General features: G+C 41.8%; 7 protein-coding genes across 7 annotated transcripts in view; 3 read left to right on the top strand and 4 right to left on the bottom strand.

Moving 5' to 3' along the window:
• Positions 1–16,473, top strand: part of LOC113668589 (intersectin-1) — a 36,807-nt gene extending 20,334 nt beyond the window's left edge. The window contains exons 28-40 of the mRNA XM_027184521.2: positions 4,805–4,912; positions 5,295–5,393; positions 5,595–5,678; positions 5,888–5,971; positions 6,069–6,140; positions 6,801–6,947; positions 7,075–7,123; positions 7,363–7,435; positions 7,758–7,840; positions 8,027–8,110; positions 14,736–14,830; positions 14,938–15,016; positions 15,128–16,473. Of these exons, the coding sequence (XP_027040322.2) occupies positions 4,805–4,912; positions 5,295–5,393; positions 5,595–5,678; positions 5,888–5,971; positions 6,069–6,140; positions 6,801–6,947; positions 7,075–7,123; positions 7,363–7,435; positions 7,758–7,840; positions 8,027–8,110; positions 14,736–14,830; positions 14,938–15,016; positions 15,128–15,267 (1,197 nt within the window). The 3' untranslated portion in view covers positions 15,268–16,473. The remainder of the gene's footprint in view (positions 1–4,804; positions 4,913–5,294; positions 5,394–5,594; positions 5,679–5,887; positions 5,972–6,068; positions 6,141–6,800; positions 6,948–7,074; positions 7,124–7,362; positions 7,436–7,757; positions 7,841–8,026; positions 8,111–14,735; positions 14,831–14,937; positions 15,017–15,127) is intronic.
• LOC149041799 (uncharacterized) lies at positions 24–4,565 on the top strand. The gene has a single exon (XM_089213964.1). It carries the CDS (start codon positions 262–264, stop codon positions 2,392–2,394), a length of 2,133 nt encoding a protein of 710 aa, XP_089070090.1. The 5' UTR covers positions 24–261; the 3' UTR covers positions 2,395–4,565.
• LOC149041800 (uncharacterized) lies at positions 2,833–4,565 on the top strand. The gene has a single exon (XM_089213965.1). It carries the CDS (start codon positions 2,833–2,835, stop codon positions 4,261–4,263), a length of 1,431 nt encoding a protein of 476 aa, XP_089070091.1. The 3' UTR covers positions 4,264–4,565.
• Positions 8,472–10,637, bottom strand: LOC149041798 (galanin receptor 2b-like). The gene has a single exon (XM_089213966.1). It carries the CDS (start codon positions 10,211–10,213, stop codon positions 9,239–9,241), a length of 975 nt encoding a protein of 324 aa, XP_089070092.1. The 5' UTR covers positions 10,214–10,637; the 3' UTR covers positions 8,472–9,238.
• Positions 11,411–13,503, bottom strand: LOC149041797 (uncharacterized). Its single transcript, XM_089214634.1, has 3 exons — positions 13,493–13,503; positions 12,563–12,633; positions 11,411–12,293 (listed from the first exon to the last, which is right to left on the bottom strand). The coding sequence occupies exons 1-3, from the start codon at positions 13,501–13,503 to the stop codon at positions 11,548–11,550; spliced, it is 828 nt and encodes a 275-aa protein (XP_089070760.1). The 3' UTR covers positions 11,411–11,547.
• Positions 16,474–17,561: 1,088 nt separating the features above from the next.
• Positions 17,562–19,130, bottom strand: LOC149041796 (uncharacterized). The gene has a single exon (XM_089213786.1). The coding sequence runs from the start codon at positions 19,128–19,130 to the stop codon at positions 17,949–17,951; it is 1,182 nt and encodes a 393-aa protein (XP_089069912.1). The 3' UTR covers positions 17,562–17,948.
• On the bottom strand, positions 17,562–21,409 carry LOC149041795 (uncharacterized). The gene has a single exon (XM_089213785.1). The coding sequence runs from the start codon at positions 21,407–21,409 to the stop codon at positions 19,754–19,756; it is 1,656 nt and encodes a 551-aa protein (XP_089069911.1). The 3' UTR covers positions 17,562–19,753.
• Positions 21,410–21,415: the final 6 nt, after the last annotated feature.

Genomic DNA, 21,415 nt, shown 5'->3' with positions numbered 1-21,415 from the left:
ACGGAACGAGAATTCTGATGTGAGAGATTATTCAGCGTTAATTGATTTCCGGTTGATTTTTTGCGATAAGTGACAGATGATTGAACAATAGGATCATATTATATATTTAAATTAAGAGAGACCAGAGCGGGGGAAAGAGAACGGTGAGAGAGAGCGGGAGATTAAGTTGATTTTATAAAATAAAACGTGAAGTTTCGGAACATAGCAGATTCTTTAGTCTCATTTCCGACACAGTGGCACCTCCGACGGGACGCGCGAAGCATGGAGGAACTAACCAAAGAAGCAGAGGCTAAATTGCAGATGTTGCTGTACACTAATGGAAAAACACGTGGCATTGTGGAAAAGGGAAACCTAGGAGCGGTCGCGCGACATCGCGACAACCTACAAGCATTAGTAAAAGAAGTAGACGCGCTTAAACTAAAGGTTGAACAGACCATGTTCAAGGCCGGGAAAAGTGCAGAAGACGTTGGAAGTTGGAGCAGCAGCATTGAAGAACCGATCGCCGAAGCTGACGAAGAAGTTTCGCGACTAGAAAAATGGCTCGTGGAGACGAATGGAGAGATCGAACATCGAAAGCACAAGGACGAAGAAGAAAGGAAAGCCCGTGCTCGTGAAGAGGAGCTTAAATTCGAAAGAGAGCAAATGGAGATGAAGCTAGAATTCGAACGCCAACTGGAAGAGACCAAGGCAAAACAGCAACCTGTTGAGAAGGTTAATCAGACTGAACAAAGGACAACAAAGCTACCGAAACTACAGATCACAAAGTTCAATGGGACGTATGAAGCATGGCTGCCGTTCTGGAACAAATTTCAAGCTGAAATTGATAAAGCAAACCTTGCATCTGTGACCAAGTTTGCATACCTAAAAGAGCTGGTAGATCCAAAGGTTCGAGCGGAGATAGACGGACTGCCTTTCACAACAGAGGGCTACGAAAGGGCAAAGAATATCCTCATCGGCGAATATGGGAAAACGAGCGAGATCGTGAATGCGTACGTCCAGAACATCGCGAATTTGCCTGTCATTACAGGAACACAACCTGCGCCTATCCACGAATTTTGCAAGAAGCTCGTGTACAATGTGCAATCTTTGGAGACACTGGGCAAATTGAAAGACGTCACTGGAAATGTAAGGAGTGTGCTCGACAAACTAAAGGGTGTAAAAGCAGACCTAGTGAGAGGACAAGTGGACTGGCAGGACTGGGACTTCCCACAGTTGATAAAAGCTTTGAAAAGTTGGAAGGAAATCAACCCCATTGGGAGCGGCGCGGATAATGCGGGGAAGCAAGGTGCTAAATTCCGCGATCGCGAGAAAACATTTCACGCAAACGAAACTACGCCAACACAAAGAGGGTGCGTCTACTGTGACGCAACTGACCACAGAGCTGTGAATTGCGACAAGTTTGTGACAGTTGGAGACCGCAGGAAACAATTAGGACTGAAACAGCTTTGTTTTAACTGCACCGGAAGTCGACACCGTGCTTCTGAGTGCAAAAGCCGTTCTGGCTGCCAGATCTGCAGTCGAAGACATCATACGTCGATCTGTGACAAACATACATCGCGAGACCAGCTGATGACCACAACGAGCGCAGAAAGGAAAGGAGTGGTGTATCCTATGGTAACCGTTGACGTGAACGGTGTTAAATGCCGAGCATTGTTGGATACAGGAGCCGGAAGTTCCTACGCTTCATCAACGCTTCTGAACTGTTTACATTTGCGCCCTATCCGTCAACAATTCAAGCGCATTGAAATGATGTTTGGTACTTCAAACAAAGCGATAGACATCTATGGCCTACAAATTCGAAGCGTCGATGGTAAATTCACCTTAGAAGCCGAAGTAAACAAAGTCGACCGCAATGAGTTGTTGACATTGGAAAACCCAAAATGCGCAGAAATCGTAGCTCAGTTTTCTCACTTGAAGGGCGTAACCACAAATGATAACGACGAGAAAGAGATGTTGCCTGTTCATCTGATCCTTGGAACAAACGAGTACGCTAAGATCAAAACAGGGGCAAGACCAAGAGTTGGGCGCTCGGGAGAACCAGTAGCAGAATACACGAAGTTCGGCTGGACGATTTTGTCACCTGGAACGGAGTTGGATCTCAGCAACATGTTGTTAACGCAGACCTCCGCAATTGATTACGAAGAATTGTGCAAGTTAGACGTCTTGGGGCTAAAGGACAATCCAAGTGGAGACCAGGAAACCGTTTACGAAGAATTCAAAGAGCAACTAACTAGGAGTTCAGAAGGCTGGTACGAGACGAACTTGCCCTGGAAAGGAAATCACCCCCCCCTACCGAACAATCACACTGGAAGTTTAAAACGTCTCAAAAATCTCGTGCGGAAGTTAGAGATACAAGGCGAGCTGGAGAGGTACAACGACATCATCCAGACTTAACTGAGCCAAGGGATCATAGAACACGCTGACGAGGTGGTCAAGGACGGAAAAGAGTTCTACATTCCTCATAAAGCGGTCGTGCGCGAGAATGCAGAATCTACAAAGATACGCATTGTTTATGATGCTTCTGCAAGAGCTAATGCAAGTGTCCCCTCACTCAACGAGTGCCTCGAAATCGGCCCTCCACTACAGAACCAGCTTTGGAACGTGCTGGTACGAAATAGGTTCTATCCCGTGGCAATAGCTGGCGACTTAAAACAAGCATTTTTGCAAATTCGCGTCCGAAGAGAAGACCGAGATGCCTTACGCTTTCATTGGATAAAGGATCTGGCAAGCAAACAAGTAGAAACCTTGCGATTCACTCGAGTACTCTTTGGTTTGGCACCGTCTCCATTCCTCTTGGCCGCAGTTATCAAAGAACATCTACAGCGATACAAAATGGTGAACCCGGAATTAGTAGAGGAGATAGAGCGCAGTATGTACGTGGATGATTTAATCAGTGGTGGGGAGACAACAGAACGAGCGTTAGAAATCAAGATGACAGCCACGACCATCTTTAGTGAGGCGACCTTCAAGCTGCACAAGTGGCATTCCAACGATCGGGAACTAGAAGTTGAAACTGCGACTGTAGATGAAGAAAGTCAGAGTTACGCCAAACAACAATTGGGAACCAGAAAGGGCGAAACAAAACTGCTAGGAGTCCCCTGGGACAAAGGAAAGGACGAAATTCAAGTCAGCTTCCCGATTTCAACCGCTGAGCCGACAAAAAGAGGTATTCTTGGAAAAGTCGCAAAAATCTACGATCCACTCGGTCTGGCTTCACCCGTGACCCTCTCTGGAAAAATGCTCTACAGAGATGCCTGCGACACGAAGATCGCATGGGATAGGCCCTTACCAAGTGACTTACAAGCCAAAACAGAAGGAAAGGCCTATCTTGCATTGTACGCGTGCAGTCTTACCCGAGGATTATTCCTGGAAGTACTACCAAGCCTGGAAACCAGTGAATTCCTAAGAAGTCTAAAACGGCTCATCGCGCGCCGTGGGCGTCCGAAGAAGATATATTCCGACAATGGCAAAACCTTTGTTGGCGCCGAGAAGTGGCTCAAACAAGTTATGCGTGACGAGAAGACACAAGATTACTTAGCACATGAGAACATCAAGTGGCAATTCAACCTCAGCCGCGCCGCTTGGTGGGGAGGACAGTTCGAGCGCCTCATCGCACTGGTAAAAACAGCTTTAAACAAGACTATCGGATGCGGAATGTTGACCTGGACAGAGCTGTGTGAAGTGGTACTGGATGTGGAGATTGCTTTGAATAATCGCCCTTTATGTTACGTCGAAGACGACATACAGTTACCTGTGCTTACCCCTAACTCACTGCTATTTCTTCGATCAAACCAGCTACCAGAACTGGAACCACACCATCTAAGAGAATTTGATCTGCGTAGAAGAGCTAAATATTTGCGAAGGTGCAAGCAGGCTTTGTGGACCAGGTGGACTACCGAATATTTACGAGGGTTGAGAGAACGACACCGGATGAAACACAAGGGTCAAACCACGCCCTTGGCCAAAGGAGAGGTAGTCATCATCAAGGACGAGGAACGAAATCGCAATAAATGGAAAATTGGAATCGTGGAAGATCTGATTCCGGGACGAGACGGAATCGTTCGAGCTGCCAAACTTCGAGCGGGGAAAGGAACACTTGAACGGGCGGTACAACACCTTTACCCACTGGAGCTGTCCTGCGATCGGGAGAATGTACAGGCTCCTCTGCAGCTCAACCCCTTAGCCCCGACATTCAGGCCCAGGAGGGATGCAGCGGTAGCCGCTCGTTATCGTATTCAAGATGCGAACATTGATGCCGATTAGAGATATTTAGGAACACTGAACTGATATACTGGACTAACTTTCTGTTTCGTTCATTGAATTTCAAATTTTATCGAGCGCGCCATTCTAGTGTTTTTCTCCGTTGAGAAAAACAGGGGAGTGTGTGAGAGATTATTCAGCGTTAATTGATTTCCGGTTGATTTTTTGCGATAAGTGACAGATGATTGAACAATAGGATCATATTATATATTTAAATTAAGAGAGACCAGAGCGGGGGAAAGAGAACGGTGAGAGAGAGCGGGAGATTAAGTTGATTTTATAAAATAAAACGTGAAGTTTCGGAACATAGCAGATTCTTTAGTCTCATTTCCGACACTGAATCGTCTAGGTTCCGAATCATCTCATTTTAAAAGAAACACCGTTAATGGTAATTTTAAGGATGTGATAAGTTTCTTTTGTAGTCGACTTCGAATTTTAAAGCGATATGACGACGTGAGAGGGTGTGAAAAAAAGAAGTGGAACATCCTCTCTTAAAGTTGATTATTTTCATTCCTAGCATTGTATTTTTATGTTCTGCTTTTAGTTGCCCCGCTTTACTCCATACGTCAGGTTCTGTAGCTGTCAGCTCAAAGCTTGTCAGCTATTACAAACCAAGATCGAAACTATTCCCGAATTCAAGCAGTTAGAGAAGGTGAGAATTTTGTGTTAGATCAATTACGATTGATAGTTGATATGGGTCTTTCTTCTCATCATTTTTCTGATTGGCGATGCATGGATATTCTAAGGAGAGATTGCTTTCAGATTGGTCACTCCTGAGAGGGAAAGAGTTAAAGCCGTTGAAAACTGGAACAAGAATTTCACGTTACTGTGATCTTAAAGCGAACATTTGCGTTTATCTCCATCATTTTGTCAATACCGCTGGAGTTATTTAAAATATGTCAATTGGAAAAAGGAAGGCTGTAAAGAGAGGATGAAGACCGCCTCTGCATCATCTATTTGTGTTGGGAAATTTAATTTTTGTCAGGGAAAATTTAAGGCTTTTACTGAATTTGTGTTTCTTGGTTTGTATCTAGAGATGTATTGCGGATCCCAGAGCTAAAGGTCTTCCTTTGAGTAGCTACTTACTGAAGCCTTTGCAGAGAATTTGCAAATACCCCCTTCTTATCCGAGAGGTAAGTAAATTTTTTTTACTGATTGAGACTAGTTAGACGTTCCTTTTTCTGCAGCACTTTCATAGACTGACCCGTCCACTATGTGTTGTTGCTTTATCATCGATCGACTCAAAGATGGCAGCTACAAGTTGGTAATGCGTCTTTTTATGTTACATCTAGCTTTGGGTATTTACGTACAATCTTTCTTTTCTCCCTCTGTAGATTTTAAAATTTACTCCGGAGAATCATTCTGACAGAGGCAACTTAGAAACCGCGCTTGAAAAAGCCGAAGAGCTCTGTCAACAGGTGAGAAATCCTGGTGCTTGATATGCGAGAGGAACTGTTCCTCTTCTCCTTCTTCTCCTTCTTTAAACTTTCTTCCTTCCTTCTCGAATTCCGCATCCTCCATTCCTTCATGCTCTCCCCTTTCTTCCTCTTGATGCACACCGTTTACTTCATACCACTTATAGCTACAAGTTTTCCTCTGTTGTTGAGTTGTTGCGCGTTTTCTACAGGTTAATGAAGGTGTACGCTCTCAAGAAAACACAGATCGCCTTGAATGGCTTCAAGCACACGTCAACCTCGAAAGTATTGGAGAGGTACATGAATGGTTGTCGTCAACGTTTAGTTAAGTAATTGATTTCCCTTACAGAGCGGCATGCTTGAAGTTTCTTTATTTTGTTTGTTTCTTTGCAGCGTTTGTTTTTTAATTCCACCACCAACTGTCTTGGACCAAGAAAACTGTTGCACTCTGGAACATTATGGAAGGTACACTTATTTTTTCTTTGTTTTTGTTTTTGTTTTTGTTTTTGTTTTTAATCTGTCCTTTTTTTTTTATCCTGTCCACCTTGATTTTGCATTACTTATTAGACGATCTGTTCTCCTTGCTTTTCGCCTTATTTAGTAACTGGTCGATTTAAGGGGTACCTACCACGAGAGGTAGGCATCAGGAGTTTTATCCCTGGGATTTGATGCGATAGCTCTCATAACCCGGGGACTAAGCGGGAAACCGAACCACTTTGGATTCGTCGATAACTCTTTTGACCTAAATATCTGAGAAAGTTGGAAAGAAACTGGTGAGATGGCATGTGTCACGCCTGCCTAGTCCTCTTTTGGGTAGACTCTTAAGCCACTCTGTTTTCATTATTGCTTTCTGTGCTTTTTTAAGTTCCGTCTCTCTCTACCAAGAAAGAAGAACACAACTGCTTCGTGTCATAATCAAAGTTTGTTTGCAATGAACAAACATACCAGTGATTAAGGATTGGCGTCATACATATGCGTGACTCTTGACAGTCGCGGAGACTGCAACAGAAAATAGTGTTCCCTGCAGCTCATTCAGGAATTGTAATGCTGAAAGCCAACAAAACAGATCACAGTTCAGTGGCGATGAAATTGCGCTGAAGAGGAACTTCATCTTTGTTATTTCAGGTTAAGAGTGGAAAAGAACTTAAGGCTTTCTTGTTCAACGATTTTCTCATGCTCACCCGGCCGAGAAGCTCCATTGCAGGAAGTTTGTCCAAGAAGATTGGATTTGAGTCCAATGAACAAGATGCTATATATGACATTTACAGAAAGGTAGGTATCAATACACTCATCTCGTCCATTTCTTTGTCGTTTAGTTCTCTTTACTGTAACTGTGTTGACTGTCATGGTTTATCAGGAATTGTTCTGAGGGTCACGTGTTCTTACCACTTTGTTTCAGCCTATCATGCTGAATGAAGTCATCGTCAAGAGAACTCAAGAAGTGAATCGTAAGTAACGATCATTTTACTCCTTATGTTGCCCAAAAAAAATGAATTAAAAATACTAGATTGAAAACGTACCTCAAGTGTTGTTGTTTTAGATTATGCAAGCATTCACCAAGACTGCCGCCGCTCGTTTTTGCTAAAACTTGGGTACAAATCTGACTAGAATTCCAGGATAAGGTGTGACAGCAAACCCACGAAAAAATTGTTTTTTTGATATCATCTTTTTCCCTCTTAACTTTCAGCTGAAGAGACTGTCTTTCACATATCGCATATTGATCAGACGTACTCCTTCCGAGCAGAGTCTAAATCCGAAAGGTAACACCCACACAAGAAGCCATATGATATATTTAATTGTAGTCGTGTTCAGCGGACTAATGTTCGAACGTTCCTATCAATTGTGGAACAAACACGGTGGCCTAAGGCTAAGTGCTCAGAAATCAGGTTTGAGAGGCTGGGTTCGAGCTGGGTTCGAGCTTTCGCCAGTACCATGTTTTGTTCTATGGCAAGACACAATTTAATGATGTCTCTCTTTACCATGGGTTACAAATAAGTTGCGACCAGCTGTCTGATGAACTGCTAGGGTGTTTTCTCTGATGTTATATTTATTATTTTCTTATTGACGAGATTTCCTTTGCAGAAATCGTTGGATGGATTTAACGGAGAAAGCTTCCACGACATATATTGAAACAGAACGTGAATCGCGACAGAAAGCGCATAGAGGTTAGTATAATGATGTCACTTTCTCTTTGTGCAGTATAATGTTGACCCGTTGGTTTAAGGGAGGAGGAGGAAAGGAAGACAGAAGGGGGGGGGGTGGGGAGGGTTGTACAGAAATTCTTAATTGTAAACGAGGTGGTTGTAAGTATTCAATGTATTTATCTTTTCTTTTCCGTTTCCTTTCATCAGCGCGATCGTTTCGGACGGGCGGAATTGGAAAGCTCAATGTGACCATGATCGAAGGGGTTGACTTAATGGCGTCTGATCCCAATGGTGAGTTTAGTGATACCGAAGTCGAATCAGGATTTTTAATTGCATATTGTCGCCATATAGCCCAAGGGAACAAGAAATAAAATCACCCAACTTTAGCCAACAAAGGGAGAAGCAGCACGCAGAATGTCGCAAGACATCTGAAATGTTAATAATACCAAACGAAAAGTAGTTTACGGCTTCAGCAATCGCTAAAACGTTTAGCATTACTTTCGAAATTTAAGGGACGTTATCAACATCCACTGTAGATTATTGATAAATATTTCAACGCTAGCTCTGGTGCCTTAAGTTTTGCTATAAGGGCTTAATCAAGAGAGGGTCTCCTTCCACCATCCGTTGTTTTCAGAAGCTTTTTCAGATACAATTTTGAGATAATTTCAGCTCTTTTCATCTGCTCTTTCACCTAGACGGTACGGAATTACATGAAAGGAAAATGAACCACTTGTGCTTATTATAATTTTTCATTAAGTGCGCAAAGAAAAATGCATAACTTCAAACTAATAACTTGTTAGTACTTCTTTGTATGTCATTTCAAATATTTGATAAAAAGAAGCGCGCAACATGCTGTTCCTCGGCTAATTTAAGACTTAAATCAAAATGCAAAAGTTGCACGAATCAGGTAGTTCCTCTTCGTTTACAATTTGTGGATAACGTGAAAGGAATAGCTGATTCAAAGCTATCCTTTTACGCGAGTCGGCGTGTTAAGCGCATACTCAGTCAAACACGCTGTAAGTTGGTAATACTTTTACTATATTACCAAAAAACACGGCAGTATTTGCGTTCAAGATGGGTGTGATGGCCTTAAAAATTGCCCTAAAATTATAACACCGGAATCTTGCAAGAGTTCTGATATTAAAAGATTCAGGTGTTTTTATATATGTTTGTGGTTATTCTTTGGTACTAATGCGAACGAAAGATTAGCCGCATGTAAATCCTAAATACCAAGGGTAACTAACGGAACAGATTCTTTATAGCTCGTTAAACTAAATCTTTCAGTAAGTCAGGCTAAACAAAGCTTATCTAGAAATGCTTCGTTATACGCAAGGTTTTTAAGCAGTCGTTAACTGTGGAAGTGAAATACTTCGATGCATATTCAGTTAATGAATTGATGATGAAAAATAGTGCAGTCGCTTACAACTGTTCAGTCCTAACCCCACGGTTTCTGTCGCTGTTTTTTGATTGAACCACTGTTCTAAAATCCTGACTCTGTCCTAAGCAGGCACAAAGTCGGAACTCATTCAAAACTTCCTTAAACGCAGTTCGGTAATTTGTACTGTTCAGCGCGTAGGTGATAGGATTCAAGCTGGAACTGCAGTACACCAGAAAATACGAAGTCTTGTAGAACACACTGCTTTGGGCTATTTCTGCTGCAGTTGCAATGGCAAAGGGAAAGAAACAAAACAAAAACACAGCAGTGACAATCAGCAACATTTGGACGATTTTTCGTTTGAACACTCCATCATTGTCCATTCCAGCGTTAGCGTTTGAGGAGCAAATCGTGTTGGTGAAGTACAAACCTCTGATTATACTGAAGTAGCACATAAACATGATAACAAAAGATGAAGTGATGATCACGGCAAGGGCGATCCAATATGCATTGCTTTCCGCGGCAGAAGTCGGCCAGCTTGTAATGCACCGATGGTATTCCTCGCTGTATGTTTCGAAGATAAACAGGGGACACACATAAGCGATGGCGAAAATCCATATCCCTATGATGGCATAGAGGACGTTTCCTTTCGTGAGACGAAACCGCGTTTCCATTGGAATCACCAGAGCTTTGTAGCGTTCCACAGAGATTAATGTCAGTGTCAATCCCGAGACGATCATTCCAACACCAGCGATGGTGTGTGTTGTAATGAATTTACAGAGGAGATTGCCCATTTGCCCGTTTGGTTGCTTGGTATAGGAAAGAATCATCCCAGGAAGGCAGAAGACGAGAGTTAACAAGTCTGAGATGGCAAGATTGACGAGCAGGAAGTTCATGGTAGAATGCATGGATCGTTTTCTTCGCACCACTTCTATCACAAGTGAGTTACCAGCGCTACCCACAAGGATTACCACGATGTAAGCCATAATCAGGAAGACATCTGCTGTGTCCACCCGCATTGTAAATCAAAGAGATGCGGCACCGATGCGCTCACCTTTCTTTTGTTTTAATGAATATGAACACTCCACCAGCAAAAGTTCTCAATGTTATTTTCGATTTTTCTGCTGACGCGCTGTTTCAGTCATCTGCTTTATCCTCAGTTATGACATCTCGTGTGTCGGGTTGTTTTCGTTATCAGACTCTCCACGGTTTTATTTCTTTGTCCCAAGTTGCCCTTTCAAAGGTTGCGAGCAGTTTTTTACTGTTCCTCCTGAAAAAGGACGGAAAATTCTGTGAAAATCTGCTTGTCGTAGAAATAGACGGAAACTGTTCGTATTTGCCTTTGATGTCTTTCCTCTTACCTGACGTTTCAATGCTTTTTCTGCCTAGTGGTATTTAACCTTTGGTGAATTGTGGCATCCGATAGCTAGGTATGCAATTTTTTGTCTCAGTTGCCGCATGAGCGATGCTTTTTTTACTGAGACCTATTTAAAAAGTGACAGCGTCAAAGAGTGTGTAATTTGAAAGCTCTAGAAATTGAAATGGAATCACCCATTGAACCGGAAAGTTCATTTGTTGAATAAATAACTTTCTAAATATGTTTTTGTAGTACAGTGTTTCAGATTTGTTTGTGAAAGGGAGCCATTGAATTTGGAAAATTTTATTTGAACTTTAACAGCTGTTGTGTAGTCCGGTTGTCTGGGTTTACTCAGCTTTGGAACAATTGCAAAATTGCGAGAATAAAAATGAAACCTGGGAAACATTTTTGTTTCATGTTACCCACAGAGTTTTCTTCACACGCCCCTGGCATAATTTTCCGTTGAGTAAATGATGTTTACATTATCCTAGAATGCAAAAGAGTCATTTTATATGCAGAAAGGTGTGGCGAATTGGTTGTGATGTGTGATAGATGTATTTTTACTTAGCACCCTGTGGCTTTTTTCATTGATACTATTCTGATATTTTGTTTTTCTAGACCCTTGAAGAAATGTTGTTCTTCTCTATTCTATATTAGTTCCACGTCCAGTCATTAACCTCAGTAGTTCTCCAATAAAAACCACTCTTAATTCAGAGCAAAATTCTGATGGAAAGATATGCGCTTAAAATATGTTTTTTCTTTCTTTCTTTCTTTTTTCTTAATGGAAGGAGAAACATTAACAATGGTCGACTAAAACCTCCGTGATATCAAAATTTATGCTTAGTTAAATAGTTGACAATAAAAATCTGCGATAAAATATTATAAAGCATGACACGACGTTTCGACGTTTCCAGAACGTCATTATCAAGTAAACTAAAATAATAAAATCGAGTATATATATAATGAAGCGGTGAATAAATTACAAAGCGTTAAAAGTTAAACAAAGAGTTTAGCCCTAATGGAATCGCTCTGGGTGTTTAAATTGGGCCTTATTGTTCTTATGTACAACATTTCATAAACAAGACAATCCCATTTCGTGCCACATTTTTTAAGCATTCTAAACTGGCTCTCATTGAGTAAGTCAATGTTCCCATGGGCATCTCTCAGGTGGCGACCAATGGCAGAGTATCGATGATCAGCAATGCGTTGAAACAAATGGCGCGTCGTATATCCGACGTAATTTGAATCACACAAATCACATTTAAAACAGTAAACAACGCTATGCTGATTTACGATGCGTGGCTTGATTTCTTTAAGCTTTAGGTCCTGCTCAAGTTTCTTACTGGTGTAGACTGGTTGTACATCAATGCCAATTTTTGAACTGAGATCGCGCATTTGTCTTTTGGCAATGTTCACTGAGACTTGATCTTTGAAAGGAATACTGACTCTTAAGGTTGCATCAGATTTTGTCTTAGTATCTGGTGTAGAGGAATAATCACATTTGTCGATAATAAAGTTCACCAAAGAACTAGGGTAACCAAGGCGATGAAACATAGATTTTAGATGCCTACACTCATCGACGAATGCTTGATGCGTAGAGGACAATTCCTTTGCACGATGAACCATTGTTTTGATAAGACACTTCTTGTAGCGCAAATCGGTGTGACTTTGAAAGTGAAGTAAAAGGCCCGTGTTCGTAGGTTTACGATAGACCTGAGTCTCCAGCTTGTTGCCGTTCGTTGCTGGAAACGTCGAAACGTCGTGTCATGCTTTATAATATTTTATCGCAGATTTTTATTGTCAAATGTTTTACCAAATCTTTACTTATTCGAATAGTTAAATAGTGTTCCCAATAATGACCAATGCTAGTATTATCTGTAAATCGAGTAGCTATTGACGATGTGGTTTGAGTCGGAAGGTCAGAAAGTGCAATATGATCTTTTCGCTCGGTTTCACCTTGGAGTGAAGGACAAATTTCTGCTCTGAAACATGATACGATTAAAACTCTTACGTAACCATGGAGTTAGTTTACCGTATCCTAAGACGATCTTCAATTTGTGTTTGACAGAAAGTTTCAGTCGCCTAATGGATGTAAGATATATTTCGTTTTTATATTATGTCAGCTGAAGAGTAAACACCATCTCATCATAAGTCGATATGAATGCAGTACGTGGGGAAATCTGCAATGAGCATTATCCAGTCACTTGAAGTTTGCCCAATTCTTAATTGTAATTTTGCTTTTTAGGGGGGTTTAGCTTTTGCTTTTGTTTTTTTCGTCGACGAGAGTATCGCTCATTTTTCTCAACGGAGTTTACAATTACTCAGAACCTATATCTAGTGTGAATTAGAAGTGATTTTGAGCTTTGTTACCTTCCACTTCTCGATCAACTTTCAAGCGACTAAAAGTATAGATGTACAATTGCTTTTGCGCTCGTTATTGTGTGTGTCTTACAGAAACCACAACCGGCATGGTTTGAGTTAAACAAAGAATTAGCATAAATATGACAAATTTGTGGCGTAGTATTCAACGTCTGTTTGCCTTTCACATATCGCTAAGTAATGGGGTTTTTTTTTTTTTGAAATATTCTAACTGGAGGCAATTTGTTTTCTTATACATTAGCCAAAATAGTAAAAGTCGGCGATCATGAAAATACTTATTTTTCCTCTTGATAATCAGCAGATAGCAGATGACAGATATAATAGTGATCTGATGTACGTAATATTTCTCCGTAGTGACATCAAGAGACTTGCCAATTTTCACTAAGAACTGATATTTTGATATTGGGTCTATTATAGTTCGTCATGTTTAAGTCTCCGAGGCGTCACACTTATTTCTATCATCTGACATTTTGAAGATTTAAAGAAATCAAACATGTTGAACTGGTTCATCGAAACATTGTCATAAAACGAAGCTCTTTCCATTCAAGAGCGGATCGCTTACCTCAGAACCATTGATTTTTTTCCAGAATCTTCACTTGAATTTTCGTATTTGACATGAATCACAATTGAACGACACGACGTCGTTTTTTAAGGCGCCTTTGAAATATAATATTTTAGGCGTCTATACACCGATTTTCAGATCTACGAACATGATAATTTGTGCTTGGAGTAGACAGTTTATGCTTTCCAAGAAAGAAAAAACATCTGCCTCGTTCAATTTGTTTAACTAAACATTGAAACATTAAACTTCAACCATATCGCTTTTCTTCTTTTCTGTCTACGTTATTGGTAGCTTGGGCTTCCAGGAGACAGCTCTTACGCGCAATTGTTTACTGAATACGAAAAGACGTGAATATGAAAGCGATCTTCGCAGTAATGATCACTACTTGAGTAAGAAAATTTATTATGTTTTGCTGTGATTGGTGAGTATTAAAAGCGTATGTTTTGCAGGGAAATCAAAACAGTGCTGTTGAACTTCTCAGGAAAGTTTCATTTTTAGAAAAATAACAGATACAGCGATCTTTTGTCGTTTTCAAACTTGCCCTAAAGGGTTTCAGTATCCTCCTGCGGAAAAAAAAAACTTATATCTAGCTTCTACAATTACTGTAGTTACAGATGAAGTACGTAACTCACTTTTATGAAACTGTTTCAAATGTCTCTATCAGTCTTGTCTTGCAAAGTTGCTAATGATTCTTCAGACCTTAGCCAAGCCCATCTATGTCTGCCACAAAGGTGCCCCCAACTTTAATCGCTTGGTAACACCGAATGGTAATGAGCATCAAAATTTAATTGGTTTAGCAGTTGGTGCAAAGCTTTGGCCAGTCGCTGCAGATTTGTCTTAGAGCCAATCAGATACGAGATGTTAAAGAAAATATTGTTTTTCATCGTGGTTCTGCAGATTAATTAATGTTTAATCGTTTGTCTTGCGATGTAATTATCAGGCTATCAGTAGTATCAACCGCGACGTTTCGACTACTATACTGCGTCTTCGTCAGGCGACGAGGTCGAAAGTTTACTTGTCGTTATTTATAGCACCTTGGTTTGCTGTCATTCGTATGATAACATACTGTGATTTGAGTTCGTGCGCTTTTTAGCGTTTTTCTCTCCCCTGTATTCGAGGAGAGCAGCTCTGTTGCTGTTTGACAGACTTCTTGTTAGCCGTGGACAATATTGTTGGAATAAAATAACTCTGGGTGGAAAATGTAGATGTCTTAACTGGCTTACCTTGTTCTTTTAATGCATAGGTCTAAGTGATCCCTATTGTGAAGTGAGCATGGGCAGTCAAGAACACCGCACGAAAGTGGTACCGCAGACGCTCAATCCGAAATGGAATTCTCAGGTAAAGTTCGCAAACCAACTCACTATCAGATAGCTGGCAGAGCGGTTTTCTAAGGTGTCCATTCCGTCACTCAATAATAATGCGTTCTCTTTAATTTTTCTTCGCAGATGACTTTCACGGTGAAAAGCCTTGAGCAAGATGTGCTCTGCATCACTGTCTTTGATCGAGACCTGTTCTCTCCAAATGGTAAAGTAACAAACCACGAACGATTCCTATTCTGTAATCGCTATTTTCGTTTGTTTGTTTGTTTTACACCAATGACTATTTCTGAATATTTTTTTTTTACTTCTTTTTCAGACTTTCTGGGTCGCACAGAGTTAAGCTTGGCGAAGCTTTCATCAAAAGACAGAGGACCCTGGCAGGAAAGATTGTTATTGCACGAGGTTGAAACGGGAGAAGTAGTAGTAAGGATTGAACTACACTTAGAGGCAACATAAATGTAATGTAAATCAATATGGAACAACCGCTGAGCGAATGGCCTCAGCCTCAAATACGAACACGTGTTACCTTGTGACGCCACCCCCAGCTGTACTGAGTCGTTTTTAGCCGATGACATTTACAAACTAAGGCATCTAATGTTTGACATGTATTTTAACTGGCTTACAGATAGAGAACAAGGCGTGAAGACACACAATACTTCTTTTGTTGACGTCGTGTCTGTCTAGTGTTAGATGTCAGACTAGCTGGTAAAAGACGTTTTTTGGGGAGAGCTTTATGTATTTTTTGAGTTTTTTTTACAGTATCCACTGATCGTTCGAGAGTAAAGAACTGGCAACCAGCCTCGAATATGCTCATTCTACAGAGAATTGTGTCTACTTAGGTTTTTTCATCTATTTCCGACGTGATAACCCTTCTACATCTGCAAATTGAACTAAGCTACTGATTTAGAAAGTTGAAAAGGGTGATTTCCTTAAACAGAGTTGTTTTTCCTCCCCTTAAAAGGTCTTACTTTGCGAAAATGTGTAGTTCGCAAGGAGTTCTTCGCATTTTTAAGGTATTTTAATTCCAATTGTGAACTTGTGAAAATACCATTTGAAGCTACTTAACTGAAAGCAAGGGTGAATAGATCCTGGCTTAATGTCAAGGTTGAATTTTTCTTTGGACATTGAAAGACACGGTGACAAACCAAACCAAAACCGTTTTTTTTATTTTTTAAGTGCCCCTGTAAGATTAAAGTAATATAATTCCAAGTGTACGTGTATGTAATCTCTTGTTAGTGCTATCCTTTTGAGCATAAGAAACTATGCAGAGAACTTCATGCTTCGACCTATAAATACCTTAAAAATAAACTTGTAATTAAAATAATCTTTGTCTTCTTGAAGAAAAAAAAACATAGCAACTTAAAGATTCATTTTTTCTGTTTTTAAAACGATTGTCGTCTTGTTACATCATTTAGATTTGAATGATTTGTTGGTCAAGTTTGCTACACGCCAGGTTTCGTCAATTTTGTTTGTTTGCAGACGAAGTCAAAGCGAAAAAGTTGTACACATTTTCGAACTAAAAATTTCTTTAAGAAAATGGAATAAAATATGAAATTAATGAAATAACTTGAGGTGTAAAAAAATATGCGTTCTAACAATTACAGCAACAACGTATTATGTCCTTTGTGAGGTGAAAAGTGTAATTAAAAAGTGTTAAACTTACTTTTCTGCGTGTCTGGTATGTTTCTTGCTTTTCTTTCAAATATAGTTGTCTTACGGCACTATGGTTAAGTGTTCGAACGTTTGGAAAACACTTTGCAACAAGTGAAAGAGAATTTGCGTAGCTGCACCCCCAGCAACAGCGTAATTTGTTCTGCATAAGGTAAAACTGTTATTAAAAAGTCCTTTACTGACTTTTCTTCGTGTTCCCTTCTTTTCTCGCCTTCTTTTGTTTCCTGTGTTGTCGTGTGTTCCCTCTAGTAAGGTTTACATAGTGAGCTGAATTATACACGCATTTTAACCCTTTGGACTCCACGAGTGATTAGCATCTAATTTCTCCGCATAATATCACTGTTGAATCACACTTTAAGGTCACGAGAATAAAGGAAATGATCACCAGCTTAAGAGACTATTGATTATTGAACAGTACAGAGAATACGAAAACTAGCGTCAGGGTGTAAAGTGTTAAATGGTTCTTACTTGTGATCCATTGGAGGACAGACGCATAAATGACGTCACCATTAACTCTTTACACGCTACCGTCATTATGCATATTCTCTATACTGTTCTTTGTACATTTCCCAAGGTGCTGACAAGGAGATTTTGTTTACTGATCGAAAGCTTCTTTTGTTGTTAATCATTTCCTTCATTCTCATGACCTTAATGTTTGATTCAGGGGTGATATTGTAAGGAGAAATTAGATGCTAGTCTCTCTTAGGGTTTTAAAGGTTAACAACTTTTTGTTTCTTCACCATAAGGACATCAGTAACACACTCTACTTCGTGTGCCGTTTTTTTTGTGCTTCTCACATCTTGACGTCATTTGTGATCTATAACGGAACAGACGCACGGCAGCATGGGACATGATATGGTTGTTATTACTAAAGTTTATTTAAAAAACCTCTATTAAAGGAGCATCAAAAATCAATTTCAGTTTCTGACTAAACGTTCGCCAATGTGGGTACTGGGTGTTGCAAGACTTAAACAACATCCTCTATAGTCCCGACAACACAGTACGCGCCACTTTGACATGGTAGCGGCGTTTTGTAAACTTTGTCCTGTTTACTAGGGATAGAACTCTGACGAACGAGACTCAATTAAACTGTTTTATTTCGCTCTCGTATTCGCTTATTTACATCAGGTGTGTAAAAAGCTACTCTGCAAAATTTGTAAGAAATCACTCTCTTATACGATATTTTCTACATTTTGATTGGTTGTTGCCGAGTAATGATTTAAAAAGGTCATTCAAGGTTGCGTTAATTATGTAAACCATTCAATGTCCATAGTGTTCGCACTCATCATCTGACATGTGTCACGCACGAATCAAAGTCTCCGACACACTCCCCCATGCAACATTGCGTGCAAGGGTGCATTCACCTAGGAGATTTAACGAATTCAACTAAACGAAAAAGTTCTCTATAAATCAAACGTTTCAATTAAGTTCACAATTTTGAAGTTCAGTGAAAAGGAAATTGTGATTCATTGTTCATCTTCAGCAAGGTCCTGGATTCGGGCTCTGGCAGCAACTGCAGCATCCCGTCTCGGCCTGAAAACTAGTGCGTTTGGGTTCAAATCTGCTGTGGGAGTGTCTGCATGTGTCTCGCAAGCCTGGTCGCAGTTTAGCTCAAGAGGGTACAGGTGTTGAACAGGCCTCTCTAACATGCCGTTTGCTGTCTTGAGTTGAACTGCGCGGATGATTCCGTCCTTCCCGGGATAGGTTTTGTTTACTATCGCCAGTGGCCAACTCCCACGATTCTTGTTTTCGGTCTTTATAGTTACGACATCTCCAACATTTGGCTGAAATTTGGCGGCTTTGTGTGTCAGGTTGTGCCGCTCCCTTAAAGCTGTTAAATATTCTCTCTGCCACCGCCTCCAGAGATTGTTCTTGCAGTTCCTGAGGTATTTGGCGCGTTTGCGTAGGTCCAGGTCTTTGATCCTCCCTGTTTTCTCTTCTGGCAGCTGACTCGTTCGCTGAAACAGGAATGTTGACGGTGTAAGTGTTGGTAGCTCGACATCATCTTCTACATAACTTAATGGACGTCGATTGATTTGTGTTTCCACGTCGAGCAGTACCTCGCTCAGCTCAGTCCAGGTAAGTACACCTCCCCCAATGACTTTGTACATGGCGGACTTTACGACTCCAATCAACCGCTCGAATTGACCTCCCCACCAAGGAGCCCGGCTTAAGTTAAATTTCCAGGTTATGTCGTAATCTTCAAGGAGACTTTGGAGGCGCTCATCTCCTCGCAATTGGCGAAGCCATTTCGCAGCCTTGATAAAGGTGCCTCCATTGTCTGAGTAGATAACACGCGGTCTGCCGCGGCGAGCGATGAGGCGTTTAAGACAGGTAATAAAATTGCTTGTCTCTAGACTAGACAATAATTCTAGGTGCACGGCTCTGGACAGGCTACACGTGAAGATAACCAAGTAAGCTTTCTCCTCGCCCTTCTTGCGTTGTTTATACTTGATAGGACCAGCAAAATCCGTGCCAATAACTTCGAAGGCTGTTCCACCATCTGTACGGTCTGTAGGCAGTAGTCCAGGGGGTGGTACTGTTAAGGGTGAAGCTATGAAACGTTTACAGCCCCAACAAGCAGATCGCACAGACTTCACTAGCTGTCTCAGGGTTGGGATCCAGTACTGTTCACGAATCGCTGCCATGGTAAGGGCCACACCTCCATGTAAGGTTTCGACATGAATCCTCTGTACAAGCTTCCTCGTAAACACGGCGTCTGCTGGCAGGTACACTGGGTATTTTCCTTGAATTCTCCCATGACATTCGAGAATTCTATCTGCATTGGAAACGAGGTTGAGTTTCTGCCTGATCTGTTCAAAGTGCGGTTTCTGTAAATCTTGAGACTGGACTCTTTCTATCCACCAGTTCTTGGTCTCTTGAATGTCTTCGCTAGTAAGAGGTCCCTTGCGCACCCTGTGAGTGGTGAACCGTCGCACCCAAGCTTGGATGCGAAGAGCTCGGCGTAAATCATGGCTTCTAGGAGTTCGTCGAACACGTTCCGTTCTTGTTCAGGTTTCTCATTTGCTAGGCTTAGCACTTCTCGGATGACTTTTGCCTCTTCTTCTGAGGTTTCGGATTTCACGGTAACCGGGTTCTCTGGCCACATTTCAGGATAACGTAGCCACGCTGGGCCATTCCACCAAAGCTCTGCGTTGGTTACCTGGCCTCCTCGACTCGCCAGGTCTGCTGGGTTATCGGTAGTGGGCACGTGTCTCCACTGGATCTGTGGGTATTGCCTTATTTTTTGCACGCGGTTAGAGACGAACTGTCAGTACTGACCATTTCCTACAATCCAGTGGAGGGCGACGGTGCTGTCCAGCCAACCGTAGATCATGGGTTCGGGTAGTTCTTTTAGAGCGTTTCTTACGTTGATGACTAAATTGGTAGCCATGTGAGCGCTGACTAACTCCAACCTGGGGACGGTTAGTTCTCTCTTGGCTAATCTTGCTTTTGCTGCAACCAGGGTTTGAGTGATTCCCTCTTCTTGGCGTACGACTGAATACACCACTGCTCCAACCCCATAAGTTGACGCATCCCCAAATACATGTAGCTCAGCGGAGATGACTGGTTGTTGATAAGGCGCTAAGGGTCTTCGAGTGGTTACTTCCGCCGGAAGTGACTGCTCCCACCTTTGCCAGCGTATTTTCAGATTCTCTGGGATAGGTGCGTCCCATGATACTTTGCAGTCGCACGCTTCTCGGTAGATTTGCTTCCCTTGCAGTGTAATGGGGGACGCTAAGCCAAGGGGGTCGTACACTTTCGCTAGTTTGGCCAGTACTTCACGTTTTGTCGGTGCACTACTCGCGCTTGGGAACTGCACGGCGATAGTATCTTCGAATTTGTCCCATTTTACGCCCAATAGCTTTGACTCACTTGGCTTGACTAGTAACTGTTGTTTTGCATAAGACTGATCTTCGCTTGATGTGGCTTGGGCGCTGTTTTTACGTAAAGTAGGCTGGGCAACTTCCTCTCCTTGTGCAGGTTGGGTGTCACCTTCCAGCTGTGCATGATTCGAGTGCCATTTGTGTAACTCAAATGTGGCATCCTTCATAATTTTTTGCGTCACCTCCTTTCGTGCTTTTGCTTGCTGTACGTCTTGACCGCCTGTCAACAGGTCGTCTACGTAGAAACTTCGGCGTAGCCGCTCTACCTCCTCCGGGTATTTCTCCGCCCAGGTATCGAGATGGCATTCAAGAACCCCACCTAGTAGAAAGGGTGAGGGGGCGAGTCCAAAGAGTACTCTCGTGAACCGGAATGTCTGCACTTCTGAGTCCGAATCTGTCTGCCAGTGAAAACGGAGGGCATCTCGTTCACTCTCGTGAATCCGGATTTGTAAGAAGGCTTTCTTAATGTCTCCCGCTAGGACAACTGGGTAGGCTCTCTGCTGAATTAGAACGTCCCATAGTTTGTTTTGCAGCGTAGGCCCTGGGTACAGACAGTCATTCAGTGATGGTGAATCGGGTGTCGCTCGGGCAGAGGCGTCATAGACGATCCGCATCTTTGTAGTTTCAGCGGACTTGCGAATCACGCTCTTGTGAGGGATGTAGAACTCTTTCTGTGGCTGTGAAACAGGGGGTGCCTTTTCGATAACGCCTTCTGCCAGCTGTTCTTGAATTATCGCGTCGTATTGAGCCGTCAGTTCCTCGCGTTGAAGTTTTCTACTGAGGTTCTTGAGTCGTTTTAAGCTACCTTCCTTGTTTGAGTGCAGTTCTGCGTGGTTAGCTTTCCATGGGAGGGTGGTCTCGTACCAGCCTTCTGGCGAGCGTGTTAGGCGTTCCTTAAACTCATCAAATACCATCGACTGGTCATGATCTGCTATATCACGCAATCCCAAGACGTCCAATCTGCACAGATCTTCGTAGTTGCTTTGACTTGTCTGGGTGAGAAGCATGGTGTTTTTGTCAAACTCCTTTCCCGGGGACATCAGAAA

Source organism: Pocillopora damicornis, chromosome 8, assembly GCF_964200805.1.
Source record: "Pocillopora damicornis chromosome 8, jaPocDami1.2, whole genome shotgun sequence".
Taxonomy (NCBI): domain Eukaryota; kingdom Metazoa; phylum Cnidaria; class Anthozoa; order Scleractinia; family Pocilloporidae; genus Pocillopora; species Pocillopora damicornis.
This window is presented reverse-complemented; position numbering and strand designations above follow the sequence as displayed.

Bases quoted from the DNA above. Each gene is read 5' to 3' on its own strand.
- LOC149041799 (XM_089213964.1), top strand. From the start codon at position 262: ATGGAGGAACTAACCAAAGAAGCAGAGGCTAAATTGCAGATGTTGCTG.
- LOC149041800 (XM_089213965.1), top strand. From the start codon at position 2,833: ATGGTGAACCCGGAATTAGTAGAGGAGATAGAGCGCAGTATGTACGTG.
- LOC149041798 (XM_089213966.1), bottom strand. From the start codon at position 10,213: ATGCGGGTGGACACAGCAGATGTCTTCCTGATTATGGCTTACATCGTG.
- LOC149041797 (XM_089214634.1), bottom strand. The intron at 12,294-12,562 runs GTAAGAGTTTTA...CGACGTTTCCAG, and splicing joins TAAACTAACTCCATGGTTAC to CAACGAACGGCAACAAGCTG.
- LOC149041796 (XM_089213786.1), bottom strand. From the start codon at position 19,130: ATGGCAGCGATTCGTGAACAGTACTGGATCCCAACCCTGAGACAGCTA.
- LOC149041795 (XM_089213785.1), bottom strand. From the start codon at position 21,409: ATGTCCCCGGGAAAGGAGTTTGACAAAAACACCATGCTTCTCACCCAG.